A 19,731-nucleotide genomic window follows, 5' to 3' on the forward strand; every position below is an offset into this window, starting at 1 on the left:
TGAGTCTGTAGCAGTGGTAAGCATCGAGGTTGTCCAATGTTCTCAATGCTGCTCGCACGTACCAGTCGCCCACAAGCGCGCTGCGCAGCATTCCTCTTGTTAGCCAGCGGCACGTCGCGATTAACCGACCCCAAGTCCAACATATCTCGGCTGGCGCACCGAACAAAGCAATAGGTCCGTAGGCAAAAGAGACGACGGTGGCGCTAGCGGCAGATAAATCGGGAGGTTGATCCCAGGTACTACTGCCACCGCCAAGCCCACCTCTAAGCCACGCTATCTCGGGCGTTCTCGGGCTGAGCGGCGACGTGCACCCGGGAAGTGTAGAAGTGGGCCATTGTTCCCAGCTGGTGCGGCGCTAAGGCGGACGTGAACGACTGCCTGAACAACCTCCTCCTTGGCGGACGGCGAATCTGCCAGAGGCTTGCGCTTGGCGCGCAGCGGAGGACGTGCTCGGTCCGCTAACCGCCGCAGCGTGTTATCCGAGGGAACGCGCTACTGCGTATCCTTCGTCAGTTGTGGCAAGCTGCACGTACCCGGTAATTTCTAGAATGCGCTGCGCGCAACGCATACGTGCCCGACTTCATGAGCACGGAAGGATGTATTCGCCGAGGCAGAAGAGTTACAGCGCGCGAGGGACGGAGACCTCGGAATACCCGCACGTACGCTTAGAGGATTTTCAGGTGGCCAGCGATGTGGAGGCCTGCTGTCCCTGACTGTCAAATTTTGAAGCTTGATATCGATTCTTCATTGAAAGTGTTTGCTAAGGGGACCGCTTTGCACAGCAGATAGCGGCGGACCACGGGCGATACGACCTATATGGCAATGTTAGCGTTGTGGCGCGACCGCGGAAGCATCCTTACCTCGACATTGCCCAGGTCCAGGCCCTGCTCGACCTGTTCTCTGATGAGGAAGAGGAACGCCTGAGGTACGCTCGAGGAACGCGCAGGGCAGTGGTAGGAGAACGAAGCCAACGCGCTCCCTAAGTTATGCGTGGGACGTGATCCTCTTCTTGCCAAGCCGTTCACCGTCAGTGCTATACGTGTTCGTGCTCACCGACAGGGGCAAAGCGCGAGCAGCACAAGCCTCGTGCGCGTTTGGGCAAGACCGTGCGGATAGATGATACAGTTCATTGCTCTTTACGGTAGTACAGGCGACACGTTGATGGCGATATTGCTGAGTTGGAAAGAATGACAAGTCGGTTGTCTCGTAGAATTAGTACATTTCAAGGCTCATCCCGTCGTGGATCTCGTAGTCCGCAAGCGTGATGTGATCCTTGTATATGGTGTACCTGCAAGTCGTCAGTCAGTTTCCCGCACTTCGCAAAGTCAAAGTCAAAAGAAGCAAGTTGAGTGGTCGAATGAAGGTCGGTGAACGGAGGTATGGGTCGGTCGCGTCGTAGCAATTCACTAACCATTTCTTTAGCTGGATCTTCGAAGCATCCGTGCCGGTCTGCGCGGCGATGAGCTTCTTCAGATCGCCAACGGTGTCATCTGGGCTGCATTTCACGCGAACTAGATAGGCAGGCCCGACATGCAGTGGTCAGTAACAGCATCCGAGCGGATAATCAGACGGTTAGGCGCCGCCAAGTGCGCACCCTTGCGTCCTAGACGGTCGTTCGCAATCACCTGCCGAGCATTGAGCACGTCGCATCCGCATCATCTGCATAATTCTATACCTCAATCAGAGCCATCTGGACAGTGAAGGGGCTGGTCAGTGACGGCGGACGTGGAAGATGAAGACAAGCTGTGCTCTCAAAGAGAATCGCTCGTTTTGGGATCATGTGGCGTCTTGTGCTTTGGATCAAGCGCCCAGCGCTTAACCGTTCTAGGTTCATCGCTTCGACCAGAAACTGCGTTTGGCGCTGGTTCGAAGTCTAGTCTGATGCAAGTAACTTTATGTTCGCTCACGACGCTGGTGCGAATCATGAGTGTTCGCTTGCGGAAGGGGATCAGAGCAAAAAGGTGCATAAATATTGAGACCCGTAGGTCTACCACTCCGGAAAAGCGTGTCATCCTTGTGCAGGGGCCATGCTAATCTTCTCTGTATCGTTCCAAATTTTTCGTATGTCACCCCGAAGGGGACGAAAGGCCTACCACCCTGCACGAAGTCATTGACAGAATTTTGGAATAAAAACCGAGCCCGAGGGTCTGGAAACACATGCAAGGGCCGGGTGACGTACGTGATGACGCCTTGCCTCTCCCCACCATGCTAACGGTGCCTAATATCAAGTCCAAGTGGACTCTGAAAGCTCGAGCGCCAAGCCTATTCTCCACTTCCTTCGGGTCTTCCCAAGCTTCGTGTACAGCTGCTGGTGCGAATGACGCTGAAGCGTCATGAGTGGGGCGCTCGACGACGATGACGGTGGGTGGAGGGGCAGCAGGCGCTCAAACCTATAAAAGGGCCTTCAGCAATCGCCCATTCCCCACTTCACAACCACTTCACATCCAACAAACAAATCTTCTACTCAACAAAGAAACCATCATCATGTCCTCGTCGCCGTCCAAGACCTCAGGCCAGTTCCACGAGAAGAAGGGCTCCATGAAGGAGACTGTAAGTCCCTCGCGCCCGTATAGTCTGCGCTTTAGCTGACGCCATTCGCAGGTCGGCAACATGCTCGGTCTCGGCGGCACCGCTGACCGTGGCCGCATGGAGCATGCCGAGGGCAAGGGCGAGTACAACGCCGCTCGCGCCCAGGGTTGGACCGAGGGCACCGCCGACCGGGTCACCGGAAAGAAGGACTCCGTCGTCGGCGCTGTCACCGGCGACCGCAGCCAGCAGCATTCTGGTACGTACCTCGGCTATCCTGGGATCGCTGCGCATCCACTCACGCACCCTGTAGGCGAGATGCGCGAGAACAAGGGCGATTGGAAGCAGAGCATCAACCGCCACTTGTAGACGCGGGTCAAGACTAAGGAAGGAAGAAATCTGAATTGTATCATATACCCGCGTCGTGCTGTACCATATCCTGGAGCCCTATCTAGGGCGTAATTCTTTGACCTCTAATGTCCGTTGCCTCTGTCCGCAAACAATTTCTTGACCCTCCGAGGGGAGGCATCAAGCCCGCGAGGAGTACGTTCGCATCTCAACCCAATGGAAAGCCACAGTGCCCCGTAGGGAGGTCCAAGACCGCGAGCCACGCGTCAGGCTGTATGATCTTTGAGCCCGGCGTGCGAGCGAGGCATCGCAGGGCAAGCTCACAAAGGCGCGCATGACACGAGGTCGCACCATACCCCATTTGGCACATAACGCCGAGCGGAGCCAAACAAGCAAAAATCATATTCGAGCCACCAGCAAACCACTGAGACCAGATACATAGCGGAGTGTTTTCAAGCGTAGTGCGTACAACGAACGTATGCAGCATAGAGTATACGAATTCAATCAATCGAGACTACGTTTCCTGCCTATGAAAGATAAAAGGGGGATCTCCATTAGACGGTATCGATTACGACCACACTTCTTTCGCTTGGTTGGCGAGCGACTCTACGCTCGACCGCGACGTCGCTGTCTTTCACATCGTGGTGGACTCTCTTTCGACCTCGACGATGGTGTTGCTTGAGTTTGGGCGTCCGCCGCTCGTCGCCGAAGCTGGGCATCCCTTGCTCAACTGCTGACGGTCCTCGCTCAGCCCCGGGCGGTCCTCACCAGACGTGGGGTGATGGCCGTCACTCGACGCCGGGCGCCGTCCCTCGCTCGACGCAGCGTCGAATTGTCCACCAGAAGTGCCGAACGAGCCAGCAATGTTATGCGCGTACGAGTCCTCGGGTCCAACATCGGGTGGGCTGATAGAATGCCCGGGCAGCGCGTCGAGCGCAGTGCTTCCGTCGCGCATCTCGTGCGGTCCCGCGAAGCGCATGGCTTGCGATACTTGGGCACTGAGCAGGGAATCCGTTGTGCCCCGTATGGCGGCGAACACAACACATGTTGGGTAGATACCCTAGGAAACGGCAGTCAGTATAAGCACAGCATCGACGTTTTTGTATACATACAGCAATATGGTGGATAACACCCGCGAAGGTGTACTCGCCCGAAAATGGCCGTTTGGTGGTGAAGATCCACAAGATGCAAACGACAATCTGGTCTCTCGGGTAAGCTTTCAGAGCAACGACGAGATGGCAAAGAAACAGACCCAGAAAAGGATGTACGTGACGCCCGACTCTAGGAGCAGCAACAGCACTATCTCGGCTTGTGATCTTTGCATGAAGTGACCAAGGCGGCCCCTGATTTCTCGGCGATAATGCCTAGCAAAGGTGAGTGTTATGTGGAATGGAGACATTGACGGGAACACCCACCAGACCTTCATGCCGATTAGTATCGTTGCAGCTACATTGGTGGCCAATAGGGGAATCCACATTGTCAGCAGAGGTGCGGTCTTCGTCGCCTCATATAAAGTGATGACACCTGGCCAGGCACCCCATGTACACCATGCAGTGGTTCCTGCTATCATCGAGGTCAGAATACGCGATGTTTGTGCATGAATGGGATTCTCACCTACGCTTCCACCCATGCATACCGACAAAATAACTTTTATCAGGCGGTTTTCGGACCACAAGCACCAGGCTCGCCAGACGAGCACAGCATCACTGATAACATACTGCAGAATAGTGATCAATGACATTGATAATTCATCTTCGTGCGTACCTACATTGAAGCCGACCGTCACACTAAGCATGATTTTCAGATGAAACAGTAATTCCTCAATAGGGCGTTCAGATGTGCCAATGTTGGTCGGCAGCTGGATGAGGTAGAAAATCATGTTTGTCACGGTAGACGCCGTAGAGGCCAAGAAAAGCCCCATTATGGCCGCCAGTGTGAAGCGCGATTGTCCGTGGCGACGTCTGAACACCGTCAGGACAAAGTACGATGTTTGCCTATTAAATCTGCGCTTACAAAAGTATTGCAATTGCTGCCATCGAGAGCGCCATCTGTACACCTATTCGATTTGCATTGAAAACACCAGTGACAGCTGAGGGGGGCTATTCAGCACGCACCATATAGGACGAAGTCGGCAGCCACGAGGGTGACAATGTACTCCAGCACTTGTAAGTCGTAGGCGCCAAGAGGCCGATAAACTTCCATCGTCATTAATATCGTCGTGACAAATTGCTCTGGTGGAGGTTGCGCAGCATCCTTAAGAGGGCGACGACTCGCCCAAGCAGATACTCCATGGATCCTGAGCGAACGGAATTGATGAACGAACCGAGCTTCTAGCGATGATAACGCGGTAGGCAGAAACTTCCATACATCGCTCCAATGGACAGTACTCTATCGAGACCTGTAAGTTCGTCAACGGGACTTGATCTATGAGCAGCGTCATGATGGCGAGCCATGTATCACGACCAATGGATGTGCCGGCATTGACATTGCCTAGACTGGGTACTAGGCTCACTCAAGACTCTCGCTGAAGGGGAAAGATCATAGGGGCGGGAGTTTTGAGAGCTCACCTCGACGAGACGTAAGTGAGGTGATAACGAATCATTGCGAGTCGAACAGGTTAAGATGACCGATCATGCGGCCGGCGATTATCGCCCTGAGCGACGCGGACAGCAAATATTTCACCATGAAGTCAGTTTCTCTACAGGGCAAGTAGGACAAGAACAGGCAGGAGTCTACATCGCTGTAGCGTGATGATGTTTGAAAGGTGCCTGTGCTTGCCGTGACATCGTTGTGACAGGGGAGTCGCCCACCGGCCCGCCGTCCGAGCTGAGCTCTCTTCCCTCCCGCCATCTGCTGGGGTTCATGAAAGCTACCCACAATTGATGACCTGAAGATTCGGAACGCGCCATCTTCCCCCGTATACTCACTACATCAATCTCTGCTCGACCCTCAGAACAAATTCCGCAAGGCAGAAGCAAGATGGGCCGAAGACGGCGGACTCTTCTCCTCTTAGCTCTTCTCTTCGCGCTACTCGTTGTAGTTGTGAAAGCAGACGATGTCGACAGCGATGATGACGACGATGACAATGAGACTTATGACTATCAACCCCAAGAGTGCGTTGCCTTGTACCTTTTCTCCGTTCTTACACCGACACTCTGCAGGTACACGACAGACCCCTACCTCCAGTACCGCCCTGCGTTCCCCCGCTCCCTCCCTGTACAAATCCTCGTCACTGGAGTCGTATTTACCCTAGTGGCTGTCCTCTTCATCCATCTCATCTTCACCGCTACCTACCACTGGTCCCTCGCACCCGTCAACTACGTCCTGCAAGTCTCAGGCGTGACGACACTGCTCATATCCCTCATCGCGACGCTTCACGTTGTCCTGCAAGCCACAATAGACGAGAGCAAGCAATGGCCGTACATGCTCAGCTACATCGCGGTCAACGTACCCCCGCTGGACCTGTCCATAGGGAACGATGCGGCGGAGGACACTGGGTGGACCCTCCCTGAGCGCGCAACCTGGCTCGTCATGAATGCCTTCACTTCGGCGTTGATCCAGGTGCGTATTCGCTTTCCTCTCGCAAACTCGTACTCACTTGTCTGCAGATCACGCACATCCAATTCCTGACTTTGCTCTTCCCTTCTCGCCTCGAAGCGCGCCTAATCCTCTTCCTGCTTGGTGAGCACGACTTTCACCTCGACTGTCTACTATACTCACCGCACTCTAGGTCCCATGGCTGTCGTTGCGTCCGTCATGCAGCTTGTCCCCATCAGTCAGAACACGAAGGTCACCGAGATCACATCTGCAATACGTAATGTCTGCAACGCCACCCTCTCCCTTCTCTTCACCGCATCCCTCTTCATCTGGGGCCTTCTCGTAAACCGCAGACAAGCCTGGCGCACGGATGGCGGCACAGCAGCCTTTGGCGCGGCCGCCCTCACGCTCGCCATTGTACAAACCGGCTTGAACATTCTCTACGTCCCCCGCGAGGAGGAGTACGTCTGGCTCCCGACCCTCATCTGGGCCGTCATCCTCTGGCAATCCTTCCTCGGCTGGTGGTGGTGGGTCGGCGCGGGAAGCGGATCGGGCCTACGGGGCGAAGACGAGGAAGAAGATATGGCCCGCCGAGAACGCAAGCGCGCAAAGCGCGAACGACGGCGCCAGGAAGCGCGCGTGCGGCGGGAAGATCACAAAGCGCGGGCGAGGACGATGTGGCGCGGCGTGTCTGGCGTCTTCGGCCCCGCGCAGCACCCCCGGCGCGAGGAAGACAGCGAGGAGCACGACCGGACGCCCGAAGAGACCGAGCGCGCCGCGGCGGAGAGCACCGCGTCGAGCGGGTCTACCGGGACGCTCGTCCTCCCGCGCATCTTCCCGAAGTCCGTGCATCGCTGGTTCGCGAGGCTTCGGCGCGCGCATACGGCGGCTGCCCGCGCGCAGGCGGCGGAGCGCTTGGAGCGCATCCGCGAGATGGAGCGCGCGAAGATCGTGGATGCAGAAAGGCGGGGTTTTGGTGTGGGCCGAGTGCCGATGCGGACGTCGGCGGCGGCATCTTTCGAGGATGAAGATGGCGAACCGAAGTCTTCAGGAGAAGACGAGCCGAAGTCGTCTGGGGAGGAGGACGGAAATGGAGCGATGGACGGAGACGCAAGGGGGCATCCAGACGGTCAAAGCGTCAGGGAAGGCGCGGATGGGGCTGGCGACAGCTCATCAGAAGGCCGCGCAAGGAGACGAAGTCCGCACGTATACGAGGAAGAAGAGGAGCAACGCAGAAGACGAATCTCTGTGTCGCCGCCAACAATAGCCAGCGTGGGTGTTGGTGCCCCCGACCCCGACCCGGTGCGGCGGTCGATGTGGTGGTGGGGGCCGCTCGGGAGGTGGCGCTTGCAGGACAAGACTGTGTATCAGTAGGTATCTTGGTATTTATGTGATATGTGTAGTACGGAATGCTTTGCTTCCCTGTTTTGCGAGTGTGGCCAAGTGGGAGAGAATGAGGAGATTCATCATCTAGTCGCGCAAAAGCCATCAGTAAGTACATCGATTTTTAATTGATAGGGCTTGCTATTTGATGCAAGTTCTTGGCTGTGACCGGCCGAATCGCGATCGCACAAGTGAGCGCGCTTGTGAAAGACGGAGCCCTTCGAAAAGGGGGGAAAAGTTGACTTCGGATACGGGGAATCGAACCCCGAGCTGCCGCGTGAGAGGCGGCAATGTTAGCCGTTACACCATATCCGATTTGAAGACTGCCGCGCTTGCTGGGCAACATACCTGACAGACACATTGACAGATGCTGATCAACGCACGCTTCACTCTCCCTACCTACCTACTATAGCTAGGCTGAACACACGGAAAACGAGGCGCGCAAAGAATCGATATGTGACGCTCAAGATCAAGTTGAGACTAAAAGGCGTCGTCGGAGGATTCTTCATCGGAATCGTCCATTGTGTAGTCGGTTTCGGTATCACCCTCGCTGTCGCTGCAGTCGCCTTTCTTCTCGTTCTCGTCACTTTCTTTCTGCACGCCAATCGAGTTGAGGTTTTCATCGTCGCTGTCAGGAGATTGCTCAGGCACAGCGGTGAAAGACGACGACTCGCTGCCACTCACAAGTATATGTCAATCGGAGATCGCGTTATCTCTCGCCTCTCCAATGCAGGGTACAGAATGCCATTTACGACACAATCTGTTGCTCGAAAGCCATGCAGAGCTCGCGTAACGTCTTCCAAGGAACGTTCTCCGTCATCGTACCGGTCCTCGAGGATAGATACAACAACGGAAAGATATCGAAGATCGGGGAGTGCGGGATTAGAATTGTATGGCGATGGTGTCAGATCGCGGAAAAAGCTGTCGGTCAGGAAATCGCGCCGACACTCTGCGTCGATCTTCAGCTCGATTATCGTCGGAAGGCCTTGAAGCAATTTGACCATGGTATCCGCCACGTATATGCGGCTTCTTCGCGAAATGGGTGCAATGATGCTCGGTCGCACAGAGAACGTAGTCACCAGAGCGGACGACCGATGCACCATCTGCAAGATGCTAGGCACATCACAGAAGTCTAGGTGTAGATCAACTATGGCGAGGTCGTGCAGAGCCGGCACGGTTAACGACTGACAAAGGAACCGGTGTGTGTTATCGTTGACGAGACGCAGTGTCTGCAGCGCAGGTAGCTCCACGGGTTCGTCGTATTTGAGAGACTGCCAGCGGCGCAGCTCGCCCACGGTGACGGCACTGGTCATGATCTCCATTGTCTGCAGGCTTGGTGCGGACTGTCGTATGATGTACAGACAGTCCGTCAACAGCATTGCCTGCAGAGAAAGACTGGTAAGCGTCAGAGTCGGCAGATGCTGGACCTCGCGCGCTACTTCCTGATGAGAGTGAAAAATGCTGAGGTTTCGTAGGCACGGCGCGTCTGCTAGAATCACAAAGAGCGCAAGAGGACCCGTATTTATCAGCGTCAGCGTCTCTAGGGCAGGAAGGGAAAGGGGGGGATGATCGTGCCAAAAAGTTGGGCTGCTCGATGTTCGTATTTCTGCGACTTTCCAGCGGTAGGATTGGGCACATAATTCCTTCCAGACCTCGCTCGTCCGCACAGTCTCGGCATGCTTGTCATACAGCAAGACGCGCAGGCGTATAGGCCAATCCGCCGACCATCGAAGCTGAGCACGAGCGATTGCGAATCGACGATGTACCGGAATGTAATCTGTGACCGCAAAAAAATGGAGGAGAACCGTTGACCACAGCTGTGGCGTCGATAAAACGATCGCGCGCCAGGTGAAGTTGACAGTAGAGATGGAGTGGAGGTCATCCGGAAGAAAGTCCACGTTGTCTAGCACTCGTTCGAAGATCTCGACCATGATTTCCGTAGGAAGCTTCCGTATGGGTGCTATGACGGCTTTGCACAGCCGCAGTAGCTTCTGCACTCGTGTTCTTTCTTCCCTAAGAGGGTCGAGATGGCTAGCCGTTCGAGGTGCCGTGTCTCCAGCTGCCAACGCGAGCGCTTCACGTGAGCGGCACGCCCGTATATCCTCCTTCAAAAAGCCAGCGATGCTCTCCAGGTCTATGATAATGTTTTGTAGGGCTTCGGCATCTTCTGCAGAGGGTAGATGTCCCGAGCGCAGGAGCTGAAGATTAGTGAGTGGCGCAGCGCGTTCTGCCAGGGGAGCAGGGCGCTGGGCTCGCTCTACTGGCAGCATCGAGAGACTGTGCCAGTAGCGAGCAAGACGCAACGGCGGCGTGTGTTCGTGAGCGTGCTGCGATGATGGTAAGAGGCAAGGAACAAACGCAGGTCGACCGTCTGCTTATCACGTTGCGAGCACGTGGCCCCAAACCGTAGCACAACAAGTACAAATATGCCGGATCCGGTGGCGGGTGGTGACCCCACCACTAGGACCAATTGGCCCGGGCTCGCGAAACGCTTCAAGTACGCGGAGATGAGGATACATATTGCGTACACATACATACAACATATATATGCATGTAGGATAGGCCGAAGGCAAGAAAACTTGTAATCAAATCGTTTGACTAACACGTCCAGCGTCGTTCGCAAAACCGAATTACTCTCAAAAACGATGTCCTCTCCTGTACGTCATGCTTCGCCCTAAATCCTCATTCCCCAGTCATTTCCAATCTGCTTGCCATTCCATATCATCACTGGCGAGCCTTCTTGTATGCTGCAAAGCCCGACTATCAGCCCGCCAGTGCACGAGGACCGCAAGCAAACTCACCAGCATCATCGACGGGCGCCTTGCGCTTCGCGCCCGCTTGTGCTTCCGCAAGCTGGGCCCAGCGGCCAACAGGCGCGCCAGGTGTAGCGATGCATTTGGGGCAGAACCACTCGCCTTCGGGGACTGCACTCAACGGCGGATTCAAGCAGGTGAGATGATACGGTGCATCGCACTGAAAGCGCACGTCATGAGGGCTCGCCTTTTGCGGGGGTTCATGAAAACGCACCTTCTCGCACTCAAGGAGCTCGTCGTCTTCTGACGCTTTGCCGCAACCTAAGCATGCCTCCGGTGCGTCAACATCGAAGGGATGTCGGGGTCGGTCCGACAATTCGTCGCTGGGCCGAGCGATAAACAGGGTGGTATGCTGTCCAGCGGCGACGCTTGAAGGATTGGTCAATCAACGAGGGTTGAGGAATAGGAACGACGGGAGCATACTCAATAACATCGACTTCTAACAACGGCTTGTTCTTGGTCGCCTTCGTCGCGCTCTTGTTCTCGTCGGGTCCGAGGCCAAGTTCGCCTACAAGGAAGCCAATCAGCTCATATTTGTTCAGGTTCGGTAGCCCACAGCTCAGGGCTTTGGGGTGAGTGATGAGACCTCACACACCATTGGCGGCATTCTGACCCCAGCAAACGGTCATATTCTTCCCTTCATGCCCAGCTTCGTCATTGGGCGTGAGCGCAAAGTGGGTCACGCCGCCGCATGAGACATGCGTCGTCCTGCATGCCCTGAATCGATTGTCAGTCTACACAGACAGAGGAGGGGTTGAGAGTTGCGCGAGAAGCTCAACGGCAAAGGGTAATTGGATACAAGAGAAGTTTCAACGCACATGATATCCTGAATTGGTTTGAAGTACGTCCACGGCGAGCCGACGGAGCCTATCGAATTGTATGAGCCAAAGTTCTGGGCGCATACGAAGAGCCACCGTGTGCTCGCCTTCGCCGCTGTTCTTCCACTATCGGATACAATTTAGTCGATATAGCCATGGGATATACAAGGAGAAGATGCCTACCTTGCCCGCCATGTAGTACACACCCTGCTTATCGACCACGACGCTGTTCGTCGGGCCTGCGGTAACGAGCGAGCCCATGCTAATCTCCTTGGGACCGGCGAACTGGAAAACCAATCTCAATGTCAAGCTTCGCGATATTATCAGGATCGACCCACGTGTGGCACGACAACGGGCTTCAACCGGTCCTTCTGGTCTCCAAGGCCGAGACGGCAGTACCCGTTATATCCCCACACAAAGACCACACTATACGGGGAAACATGTGAGTCAGAGGCTATACACGAATAAGGAGCCCGCCCGGCACGCACCCGGCATCGTCGATGGCGATACAATGTTGCTGACCCGCGGAGACGTCCACGATGGTGCGATTCGCAAGCTCTTTGATGAGAACTAAGATAGAAGGGGAATGTGTGACGGGGAAGGGTCACGGAGCGGGCACGGTCAGCGTCTGATTTATGGAAAGGCGGGTATGTCGAGTACATACGCGGTACAGTTTCAATTCCGAAGACTACTCGTTGACCGGTTGCGAGACGCTCGCCCGTGTCACCGTTACCCAATTGACCCTTCTCGGCACTTCCAAAGGCATACACTGAAGCATCGGGGATTCACGAAGAAGAGACATTCCAGGCAGAGTGGAAATTAGGCGGGCGAAGGAAGGCGTTATAATAGAAAGCGAACCATGAAGATGCGAGGCACATACAGTCAGCAACATGGGATAACGACAATACCAGCGACGTACATTTGCCTGACTTGGTAAGAACGACGCTGAACGAGATTCCGGCGGCGGCCTTGACGACATGCTCCTCATTATCTTCGCGGTCCAGAACGGATACTCGCCTGAACTTGTTGATCTCAGGGCATACATCCTGTCCGCACTAGACGAAGGACGTCGAGACTCAGCTACCCGCCAATGGACGCCATGCACAAACGCGCTCACCTGACCGAGCGTGTTTGCCCCCGCCGCCCAAACCTGCCCTTCGTCCGCGACCAAGAGCGTGTGATAGCGGCCGCACGCAGCGTGAACAAAGCGCGCAGTCGGCGACGCGCCCAGTTCCCTGGGGGTCAGCCGCCGCGGCGCGTTCTCCGAGATGGCAGTACCGGGTACGCCGAGCTGCCCGTGGGCGTTACGGCCAAATAGCCAGGCCGAGCCGTCGACGTCAATGACAACGTTGTGGCAGCTGCAGCAGGAGGTGTGGACAGAAACGGCGCGCACATTGCTCAATGAGCGGAGGATGTGGGGTTCGAGGAGGTCGGGGTTCCTGCGATGGATGAGCGGGGTAGCGCGCGGGGAACAGGGGACGTACTCCGGCTCAACACCTTCCGCGGCTTTGACCCTGTCCTTCCGCCCGAGTTTCGCCCTGCGTGAGGGTTAGCCACGCTACAGGCATGGTCAATGCCAACGCACCAGTCGGTTCCACCAGTAATCAGCACTGAGGAGGTCCGCGTTGCATAGCACGTCAGTGTTCGTGGCGATTAGATTCGGGTTCATTTCAGTTCGGGGAGGTTTGGGGAAGCACAGGGCAGAATAAGGACTATCAGCGGGACGTTCTAGTGACATTCAGCGGGGAAATGGCGGACCTCTGCCCCATTGCGGTTGAGTTGAAGATGAGCCGTTGCTGGTGTTCACGCTCATTGTCGACCACAGTCAACCGCCACAATGCACCCGATCGAACGAGGCCGGGGCCCGGCGGCCCGCCCTCACCGGCGCAGCCTCCTCACGTGCAGCTACCGGCACTCTCCGACGCCATGTTCGACTTGGAAAAGGGCTTTGAGGGCTGTAGATACATGCACAAGAGTAAAAAAGCTGGAGTAAAAAAGAGGAATAGTGTACATAGCAGGCCAGTAGCAGAGTATACAATATGCAACACGGATTTTCCCGCTCGCGTGTCTCATACTAATAGACTTCAGAAGAACACAGAACATGCAGCGCTATAAGGGAAGGAGGTTTGTATCCGTACATTTCCCGTCCGGTACTATGAGCACGAAGTCACTTGCGTAGCACGTTACAACTGTTCCCCGAAAGCATCGGGAAATGGGTTCACCGGCTACGCGCGGGGGCTGCTTTTCGGCAGCAAGCACGTCGCCTCCGTGGTCTTCTGACTGCGTCAAATACGGTCGTCAATTTCCTTCCTCCGGAAGCTCATGCTGGGACAGAAACACACCTCTGTCGGGACATCAGGTTCATCACGAGAGCGAGCTTGACTGACTCCGCGCGCCCCAAGAGAGCTCCTGAGGGACTCAACCGCCTCTTTTCTCCTCTTCATGAGCTCCATCGCAGCCTCCAGCTGCCTGATCCGCGTTTCGAGCATGTCGACCTCCCGGTCAAGTGCTAGCAGCGTCCTCCGTGATGTCCTATCCAGGAAGGGTCAGCAAATATCCAGAGCGAAGGGTATAAGACATGAACGCACTTGAGGTACGCATCCGAGATACGATCTTCACGACCTTGAGCAAAAGCGCCGCAAGCAACAAAAACCGACCTCACCTTGTTCATCCAGCTGAGCCCGTCCACGCGCCATGACACTCCTCCTCAGTAACGCGCCCGACGAGGGCATCTTAAGCATTCGGATAACCCCCACCGAGCCCGTCGTATATATTCAAGCCCTTCAAGGCCGATAGGCGGCTATGATCACGAACGGCTCCGACTCGGACTTGGGCACGCACCAATGGCATGGCTGGGCGTGTTCGGATAAAGCGACAGGTATGACCGGAGGCAACGAAGGGCGTGCCCTATTCAGTTGGCCTTGTCCGACACGGGATGGGCGTGCCCATTCTGCGAGACGGACTTGAACCGAGTCGGGGAGTGGTTGAGGGTTTCATATACGAACACGCGAGGGGGGGTACGTGACGAGGGTGGAAGGTTCCGATATCGGGCTTCTGAGATGCGAGGGGCACAATTCTAGCGTGTAGGAATAATGAGGCATCGGATATCCTACAGAGTATACCAGAGGCATGATTGCGAGCGAGCTGAGAATACCATCGGCAAAGTCCGAAGGATGCATGACCACGGCCGGCATTCGCCGTAGCGCCACATAAGCATCTAGACGCGCGTCGCAGACTTGTACTCAAACTTCTACCCTCACTATGTTGCGCAATGTATGCTATTGTCTCCGACCTGGCCCTCGGCAAATTCTGGGATTCCGAGCTTAGGCGCAAGCCTTTTGCCCAGCCACGATTCACCTGTGTTCTCGCGGTCTGTCACTTCGCATCTCTGAAGTGCTGTTCGTCAAGATCATCGCTCTATGCTCTCCGAATACCCATCGCGGTACCTCAGGTCTAAGGATGGTCTGACGATTGATGATCATTTCCGTGGTGCCTCGCATATAGATGTGTTCCTCGGGATACGATTCCTGACCTGGTCCGTCTTCTCGTCTCTGTCCTGCTGATGAGCAGCACGTCTCGAGACATACGCTGCTGATCCTTCTCACAGCGCTTCATCACAGGATATTCATGAGGGAGCTCTGCTACTCACGCTGTCAGCAAGACGACATACTCTTGTGAAGGCACCCCGAAAGACGGTAGCCCCTCTACCAACGCCCCGGTGATAGACTCACTCCGTCCATCTGGATAATCAGGACATTGGAGAGTTCTCATACTTAAGGTAGAGAACCTCCCACCATAGCTCCCCTCGACAGATTGACGGTGAGCCCCCCGCGAAGATGTCAGACATATCCGAGCCATCGACCCACAACCCTCTAATCGCATCCGACGTCGAATGGCTACAGCTAGCAGCGAGGGAGCTGGGCCTCGAGCTGCTCTTTTATGGTGCGCATGGCCGTTCGGTCTTCAGCTTGTACAACGATTAGATGATCTGCAGGTGTTCAAGCTGTACTCTGTGTCGCTGCAGTGCGGGTCCTCATGTACGTCCAGCTGCCCTCATCTCCTCTCACAAATTCGTGTTCAACTTCTCATTTTCCCAGCCGCCGCCACTCGCGCCTCCTCCCAGCGGCCCTGATTGCTCTCTTTGCCTCTTCGACCCTCGCCGTTGCGGCCAACTTTCTGTTTTATCTTGTCCAGTTCTCCTTGGTATTGAGCGTCAAAGCACAAAGTCCCAAGGCGCTACTCGTTCGCCTAGACATCATGACGGTCGTCGCCGATCGCTTCAATGTGAGTTCATCGAGCGCTGCGGTGGCCTTGAAACTCAAGTTCTCAACGAACACCATTCAGTACGTTCTCAGCGATGTCATCGTTGTGTGGCGAGCCTGGATATTATGGTCGGAGAGTCGTATCGCGAAGAGCATTCTGTCCTTGTGCGTTTTGGGCACTTTAGGTGCGTTGCCCCTCCGCCACGCAATGAAGTGCTACTGAGAAGCTGCTCCAGTTTGCACCATCATCGAGCTCGTATGGTTCTACGCGAAGCCGGCGCCGATAGGGGCAGAATTCCAGGTCTTGATCCCGTCGATAGTCCGGTCAGTCCTGCTACTTGTGACGAATCTCGCGGCCACAATCGCAATTGGCCTGAAGTTCTGGTGGGCGTCGTCAAAAGTATACCTCTTCAAAGATCGGGCTGACTCTCTGCTTCTTGCAGGATCTATCGCCGCGACATCAAAGGTGCCCTCGGTCTGATGGGAAGGAAGACGCAGGTCGAGAGCGTGCTTCTGCTGCTCCTCGAGTCTGGCTTCGTATATTGTTGCTTATGGGTGAGCTACCTTCCTCATGCTCTTGCCAGACACTCTGACCAACTCGTGCGCCAGACGTTCTACCTTGCCATCTCGAGCACCGCCGAGCGTGCATCGTCCCCTCTGACCGAGATCATCGGCTCGTCCTTTCACGGAATTTCAGTGCGTCTATCACCGCCTTTGTTCACGCCGACGGACTGAAGCCTTGCACAGGGTGTCTATCCCGCATTCATCGTACTGGTCGCTATGCATACCCCGGATGGCTCTAGCCAATCATTGCTGAGCACACAGATATCGCAGGCCATGCGTTTTACGGCCCAGGGTGCGGGACAAGCGAGGGAGAAGGACGTCGACGGCAGCTCGATCGTTCATTGTGCTGAAGACGAAGAGGATCTTGATGAGGGTGTCGAAGACGAGCTTCGAGGGTCGGACGACCAAGGGAGCTTATATTTCAACAGTGACCCAGATTATAGACACGCGTCGTGTGTCTATCACTCATAGGGATGTGTAGGGCAGGGGGATACACACCAGAATCCCGACCCTCTATTCATTAATGAGAAACATATGATATATAGCGCGCGCGAGCGATGAGTGGTGGTGTGACGCGCCGAGCGCATTAGTGGTGGCTTCACGCGTCCCGAAAGGGCGTCGTTACGGATAGCATGACCTGTCGTGAACAGGGAGTGGGTAGCGAGGTGGGGCACTGCCGAGATCGAGTCAACTAGTCCTCGCTGTAGGTTCATCGTGAGCACGGAATCAACTAGCAGAGAACATAGGACGCACTCTGGCGGTTCTCTTCTGAGGTACATGTCGATGGCTGCTGAGAAGCCGGCGAACGCGACGCCTCCCATGAACGCTGCCTTCGGCCCCGAATTGCGCGCCAATATACCACCAGCCAGAAACCCCGCGGTCACGGAGTTCGTGAGGTCGTTCTTCGCACGATACTATGCATCCCCATCAGCCTTACGGAACAAGGAAGACATGCACGAACACGCACCGACTCGATTACGCACTCGATGCCCGCATAGAGCGCGCCGACCTTGGCAAAGCCCTTACCAGATGACCAGGCGGACTTTGCCATATCCTTGATGATAGCCCCTGCCTTTTGATGTCGTGCTAGCTGTGCGTGCTGGTCGCGGAGGGTCGGATCCTCGTACGCGAAGCCCGTTGACAGCATGGAGAAGAACATGCCGATTGCCATACCTGAGGTGCTTCAGCGACCTTGTCAAGCATGGACGAGTGAGAGCGAGGGGAGGTCCCGTCGAGAATAAGATGGTAGTGTGCGAGGGGGAACAAGGGGACACGCACCACCGACACCGGCGAGGACAGTCTTGACCGCGCAGGACTCCTGGACACGTTCCATTGTGCGGTTCATCTTCTGCTGCTCCATCATCATGGCCCGGTCATCTTCGCTGAAGCCTGGCGGCAGTGGTTCCTTTCCCGGCAGGAAGTATGGTGGCAGCACCCGCGGGTCTATCTCGAGGGGCATCGGGAACGCGTAGCGCGGCGGCAAAGGAGGAAACGCGCCCGATCACGACACGGGGCTCCGGGCCGGGATTTGTGGCGTCAAATTATACGGTTGAGTACAAAAGAACTGCAGCGATACAAAGGTCTAATATACACATAGCGGTACGTTGAATACATCTACAGGCGTCGCTCTATGCGTTGAGCTTGGCGGAGAACTCTTCCAGCTCTTGGTGACCAAGAGCTAGTTTTTCAGCCGCATTCCCCTTCTCTTTCTGCGCCGACAGCCATTGTCGAAGCCTGCCTTTGGAGTCTGGCGCAATGGGTTGGCGGAGGAGGACAAGGTACGTGTGCAGTATCCTGTGATGTCGAAGTCAACCCGCGGTCGCGCACGCTGTTGAAGCTGGCTTACCTGACACAACCCTCGACGAAATCAAGGTCCTCCTCGGCTTCATCGCCGTCGACACCAGAGGGAACGGGATTGACCAGCCCCTCGACAACTGAGTCCACGATCCCGTGCTTCGCGAGAGCTGTCCGCGTCAACGGCGACGTCGCCCCGCGATCCGGATTCGCCAGCGCCGCCGCATGCGAGTTGGGATGCGGCGCAGCTGGCGGGTCGGTGTGCAATCTGGAATCCGCCTCCGCCGGCTCAGTCGCCGTCACCGCTGTGCTGCCCGCCTGACTTTCCTCCGTGACGTGCTCCTTCTCTCCCTGCGGGATGAGGAGCGCGTTTAGCAGGAAGATCGCCTTCCGGCGCACGGTGCGGTCGGGGTCGCTGAGCGCGTCCCGCAGCGCGGCCCAGCCAGCGCCCTCATCATTGTCGAGGGTGCTGACGACGGGCGCGTTGTGCTTGATGAGGCCGGACAGGGTGTAGATGACCTTGGAGCGGAGCTTGGCGGAGGAGTTTGGGGAAGTGGGGGAGAGGAAGCCGAGGAGGGCGGGGAGGGGATCGAGCTTGATGTACTGAGGATGGGTTAGAGGGGGCACGAAGTATGAGAGAGGAGTGCGTACCGAGTCCTGGGCGGAGGGGTTGTTCTGTAGTGCGGTCCCCACTACCCATAGCGCTTGCAGGGCAACAGGTGGTGGCGTATCGGGAGAGGTAACCAACGAATGCAACGGCTCCCAAAGGTTCAGCTTCTCCAAGTCTGTCAAGATGATCAGCACTCCATTCCCCTGTCAACGACCCATCCACTCACTGTTCGCGTTATCAATCTGCTCGATGAGCTGCACAGCGATCCTGGTCAGCACAACTCTCCCCGATCACAATAAGCCCCCGACGCACCATCTCTAGATGATCCAACGCATCTACGCGCTCATCATCGCTCTTCGTGGCATCCGTCGCCGCCTGCACGTCCTCCTTCATCAACTCGCTATCCGGGCGACCGAGGATGTGGTCTATGATGCCCGGATCGAGTGCTTGAGGCGCAGGGCGGGGCTGCTGCTCCGCGCCCTCGGCGGGAGGCGCGGAGTTCGCGATCGACCAACGTAGCAAGCTTTCCATTGTCTAGTGCTAGGTCTTGGGATGGGGGAAGTGGGGGAAGGGTAAGGAGAGGATTTTGGGCGCTAATTGAGCAGACATTTCGGTACACTGGGCGCGTCTCGAAGTCTGCGGAAAGGCGTGGAAGTTTTGTGGCGAAATTCCCACACTGTGAAGCCCCCGGTTCGAACCTGAGCAAAGCATCTCTGATATATACAATTCGAGATGTCTGTGGTATACGCCAAAAGAAACCGGCGGTAATATAATGCACGTAGAGCGGAAACTGAGAGATCAAGTGCTACAGCGATCGTCAGGCTCGTAGTCACCTCCCTGCTTGTGGAGCAGCGGTGATTTTTGTTTAGTTGGAGCACGTACAAACAGAGCTAATAGCGCACGGCGGAGACATGAATGGTGAGCCGTAGTTAGCTATCTCTTCTGCTCGTCCTCCTACTGCTGTCGGAGGCCACAAGAAGATGGAAGCGTGGGATCAGGGCCCCTCCCGCTACGAAGAAAGTCCAGAAGCCCAGGAGCCCCGCCTGCCGAGCGCTGACTTCGTTTGTTTGTACACG

The 19,731-nt window shown here is 56.0% G+C and overlaps 12 protein-coding genes and 1 non-coding gene across 13 annotated transcripts; 4 read left to right on the forward strand and 9 right to left on the reverse strand.

The window, feature by feature from the left end:
• Positions 1–1,028: 1,028 nt before the first annotated feature.
• Positions 1,029–1,740, reverse strand: SCHCODRAFT_02631114 (ubiquitin-like protein). The gene is made up of 4 exons (XM_003030179.2): positions 1,676–1,740; positions 1,595–1,625; positions 1,412–1,511; positions 1,029–1,288 (listed from the first exon to the last, which is right to left on the reverse strand). The coding sequence occupies exons 1-4, from the start codon at positions 1,688–1,690 to the stop codon at positions 1,213–1,215; spliced, it is 222 nt and encodes a 73-aa protein (XP_003030225.1). The 5' UTR covers positions 1,691–1,740; the 3' UTR covers positions 1,029–1,212.
• A 153-nt stretch (positions 1,741–1,893) lies between these two features.
• SCHCODRAFT_01099032 (uncharacterized protein) lies at positions 1,894–2,091 on the reverse strand (the record flags this gene model as incomplete). Its single annotated transcript, XM_003030178.1, has 1 exon — positions 1,894–2,091. A coding segment is annotated over one exon (198 nt), but the record flags the coding sequence as incomplete, so codon positions are not given.
• A 107-nt stretch (positions 2,092–2,198) lies between these two features.
• Positions 2,199–3,053, forward strand: SCHCODRAFT_02631118 (uncharacterized protein). Its single transcript, XM_003030610.2, has 3 exons — positions 2,199–2,550; positions 2,602–2,785; positions 2,840–3,053. The coding sequence occupies exons 1-3, from the start codon at positions 2,485–2,487 to the stop codon at positions 2,893–2,895; spliced, it is 306 nt and encodes a 101-aa protein (XP_003030656.1). The 5' UTR covers positions 2,199–2,484; the 3' UTR covers positions 2,896–3,053.
• A 455-nt stretch (positions 3,054–3,508) lies between these two features.
• SCHCODRAFT_02702813 (uncharacterized protein) lies at positions 3,509–5,076 on the reverse strand (the record flags this gene model as incomplete). The annotated part of the gene is made up of 8 exons (XM_050346963.1): positions 3,509–3,934; positions 3,987–4,073; positions 4,127–4,238; positions 4,290–4,437; positions 4,489–4,591; positions 4,643–4,835; positions 4,888–4,930; positions 4,989–5,076. 8 exons carry the CDS (start codon positions 5,074–5,076, stop codon positions 3,509–3,511), a joined length of 1,200 nt encoding a protein of 399 aa, XP_050199161.1.
• Positions 5,077–5,717: 641 nt separating this feature from the next.
• SCHCODRAFT_02631126 (uncharacterized protein) lies at positions 5,718–7,899 on the forward strand. The gene is made up of 4 exons (XM_050345646.1): positions 5,718–5,987; positions 6,036–6,435; positions 6,483–6,555; positions 6,605–7,899. Exons 1-4 carry the CDS (start codon positions 5,854–5,856, stop codon positions 7,783–7,785), a joined length of 1,788 nt encoding a protein of 595 aa, XP_050199162.1. The 5' UTR covers positions 5,718–5,853; the 3' UTR covers positions 7,786–7,899.
• Positions 7,900–8,037: 138 nt separating this feature from the next.
• On the reverse strand, positions 8,038–8,109 carry SCHCODRAFT_t163. The gene has a single exon. It is a non-coding gene; the product is annotated as a tRNA-Glu (tRNA).
• Positions 8,110–8,150: 41 nt separating this feature from the next.
• Positions 8,151–10,129, reverse strand: SCHCODRAFT_02582896 (uncharacterized protein). Its single transcript, XM_003030176.3, has 2 exons — positions 8,479–10,129; positions 8,151–8,422 (listed from the first exon to the last, which is right to left on the reverse strand). Exons 1-2 carry the CDS (start codon positions 10,062–10,064, stop codon positions 8,275–8,277), a joined length of 1,734 nt encoding a protein of 577 aa, XP_003030222.1. The 5' UTR covers positions 10,065–10,129; the 3' UTR covers positions 8,151–8,274.
• Positions 10,130–10,292: 163 nt separating this feature from the next.
• SCHCODRAFT_02631130 (RCC1/BLIP-II) lies at positions 10,293–13,267 on the reverse strand. The gene is made up of 16 exons (XM_050345647.1): positions 13,184–13,267; positions 13,011–13,035; positions 12,910–12,963; positions 12,543–12,864; positions 12,345–12,480; positions 12,090–12,194; positions 11,914–11,995; positions 11,764–11,851; positions 11,609–11,710; positions 11,533–11,551; positions 11,426–11,474; positions 11,203–11,324; positions 11,031–11,115; positions 10,822–10,975; positions 10,596–10,767; positions 10,293–10,541 (listed from the first exon to the last, which is right to left on the reverse strand). Exons 1-16 carry the CDS (start codon positions 13,236–13,238, stop codon positions 10,519–10,521), a joined length of 1,593 nt encoding a protein of 530 aa, XP_050199163.1. The 5' UTR covers positions 13,239–13,267; the 3' UTR covers positions 10,293–10,518.
• A 25-nt stretch (positions 13,268–13,292) lies between these two features.
• On the forward strand, positions 13,293–13,595 carry SCHCODRAFT_01316236 (uncharacterized protein). Its single transcript, XM_050341436.1, has one exon. The coding sequence runs from the start codon at positions 13,352–13,354 to the stop codon at positions 13,538–13,540; it is 189 nt and encodes a 62-aa protein (XP_050199164.1). The 5' UTR covers positions 13,293–13,351; the 3' UTR covers positions 13,541–13,595.
• On the reverse strand, positions 13,445–14,249 carry SCHCODRAFT_02338562 (uncharacterized protein). Its single transcript, XM_050342422.1, has 4 exons — positions 14,088–14,249; positions 14,014–14,038; positions 13,768–13,957; positions 13,445–13,698 (listed from the first exon to the last, which is right to left on the reverse strand). Exons 1-4 carry the CDS (start codon positions 14,164–14,166, stop codon positions 13,651–13,653), a joined length of 342 nt encoding a protein of 113 aa, XP_050199165.1. The 5' UTR covers positions 14,167–14,249; the 3' UTR covers positions 13,445–13,650.
• Positions 14,250–15,261: 1,012 nt separating this feature from the next.
• SCHCODRAFT_02507424 (uncharacterized protein) lies at positions 15,262–16,722 on the forward strand (the record flags this gene model as incomplete). The annotated part of the gene is made up of 8 exons (XM_050343194.1): positions 15,262–15,367; positions 15,420–15,462; positions 15,523–15,709; positions 15,770–15,872; positions 15,924–16,077; positions 16,131–16,242; positions 16,297–16,383; positions 16,435–16,722. 8 exons carry the CDS (start codon positions 15,262–15,264, stop codon positions 16,720–16,722), a joined length of 1,080 nt encoding a protein of 359 aa, XP_050199166.1.
• Positions 16,528–17,720, reverse strand: SCHCODRAFT_02631139 (Tim17-domain-containing protein). The gene is made up of 4 exons (XM_003030174.2): positions 17,530–17,720; positions 17,219–17,424; positions 17,005–17,165; positions 16,528–16,952 (listed from the first exon to the last, which is right to left on the reverse strand). Exons 1-4 carry the CDS (start codon positions 17,708–17,710, stop codon positions 16,943–16,945), a joined length of 558 nt encoding a protein of 185 aa, XP_003030220.1. The 5' UTR covers positions 17,711–17,720; the 3' UTR covers positions 16,528–16,942.
• A 46-nt stretch (positions 17,721–17,766) lies between these two features.
• Positions 17,767–19,322, reverse strand: SCHCODRAFT_02631142 (Fes1-domain-containing protein). Its single transcript, XM_003030173.2, has 5 exons — positions 18,968–19,322; positions 18,882–18,909; positions 18,697–18,830; positions 18,098–18,648; positions 17,767–18,045 (listed from the first exon to the last, which is right to left on the reverse strand). The coding sequence occupies exons 1-5, from the start codon at positions 19,184–19,186 to the stop codon at positions 17,880–17,882; spliced, it is 1,098 nt and encodes a 365-aa protein (XP_003030219.2). The 5' UTR covers positions 19,187–19,322; the 3' UTR covers positions 17,767–17,879.
• Positions 19,323–19,731: the final 409 nt, after the last annotated feature.

This window comes from Schizophyllum commune (assembly GCF_000143185.2).
Source record: "Schizophyllum commune H4-8 unplaced genomic scaffold SCHCOscaffold_8, whole genome shotgun sequence".
Lineage (NCBI taxonomy): Eukaryota > Fungi > Basidiomycota > Agaricomycetes > Agaricales > Schizophyllaceae > Schizophyllum > Schizophyllum commune.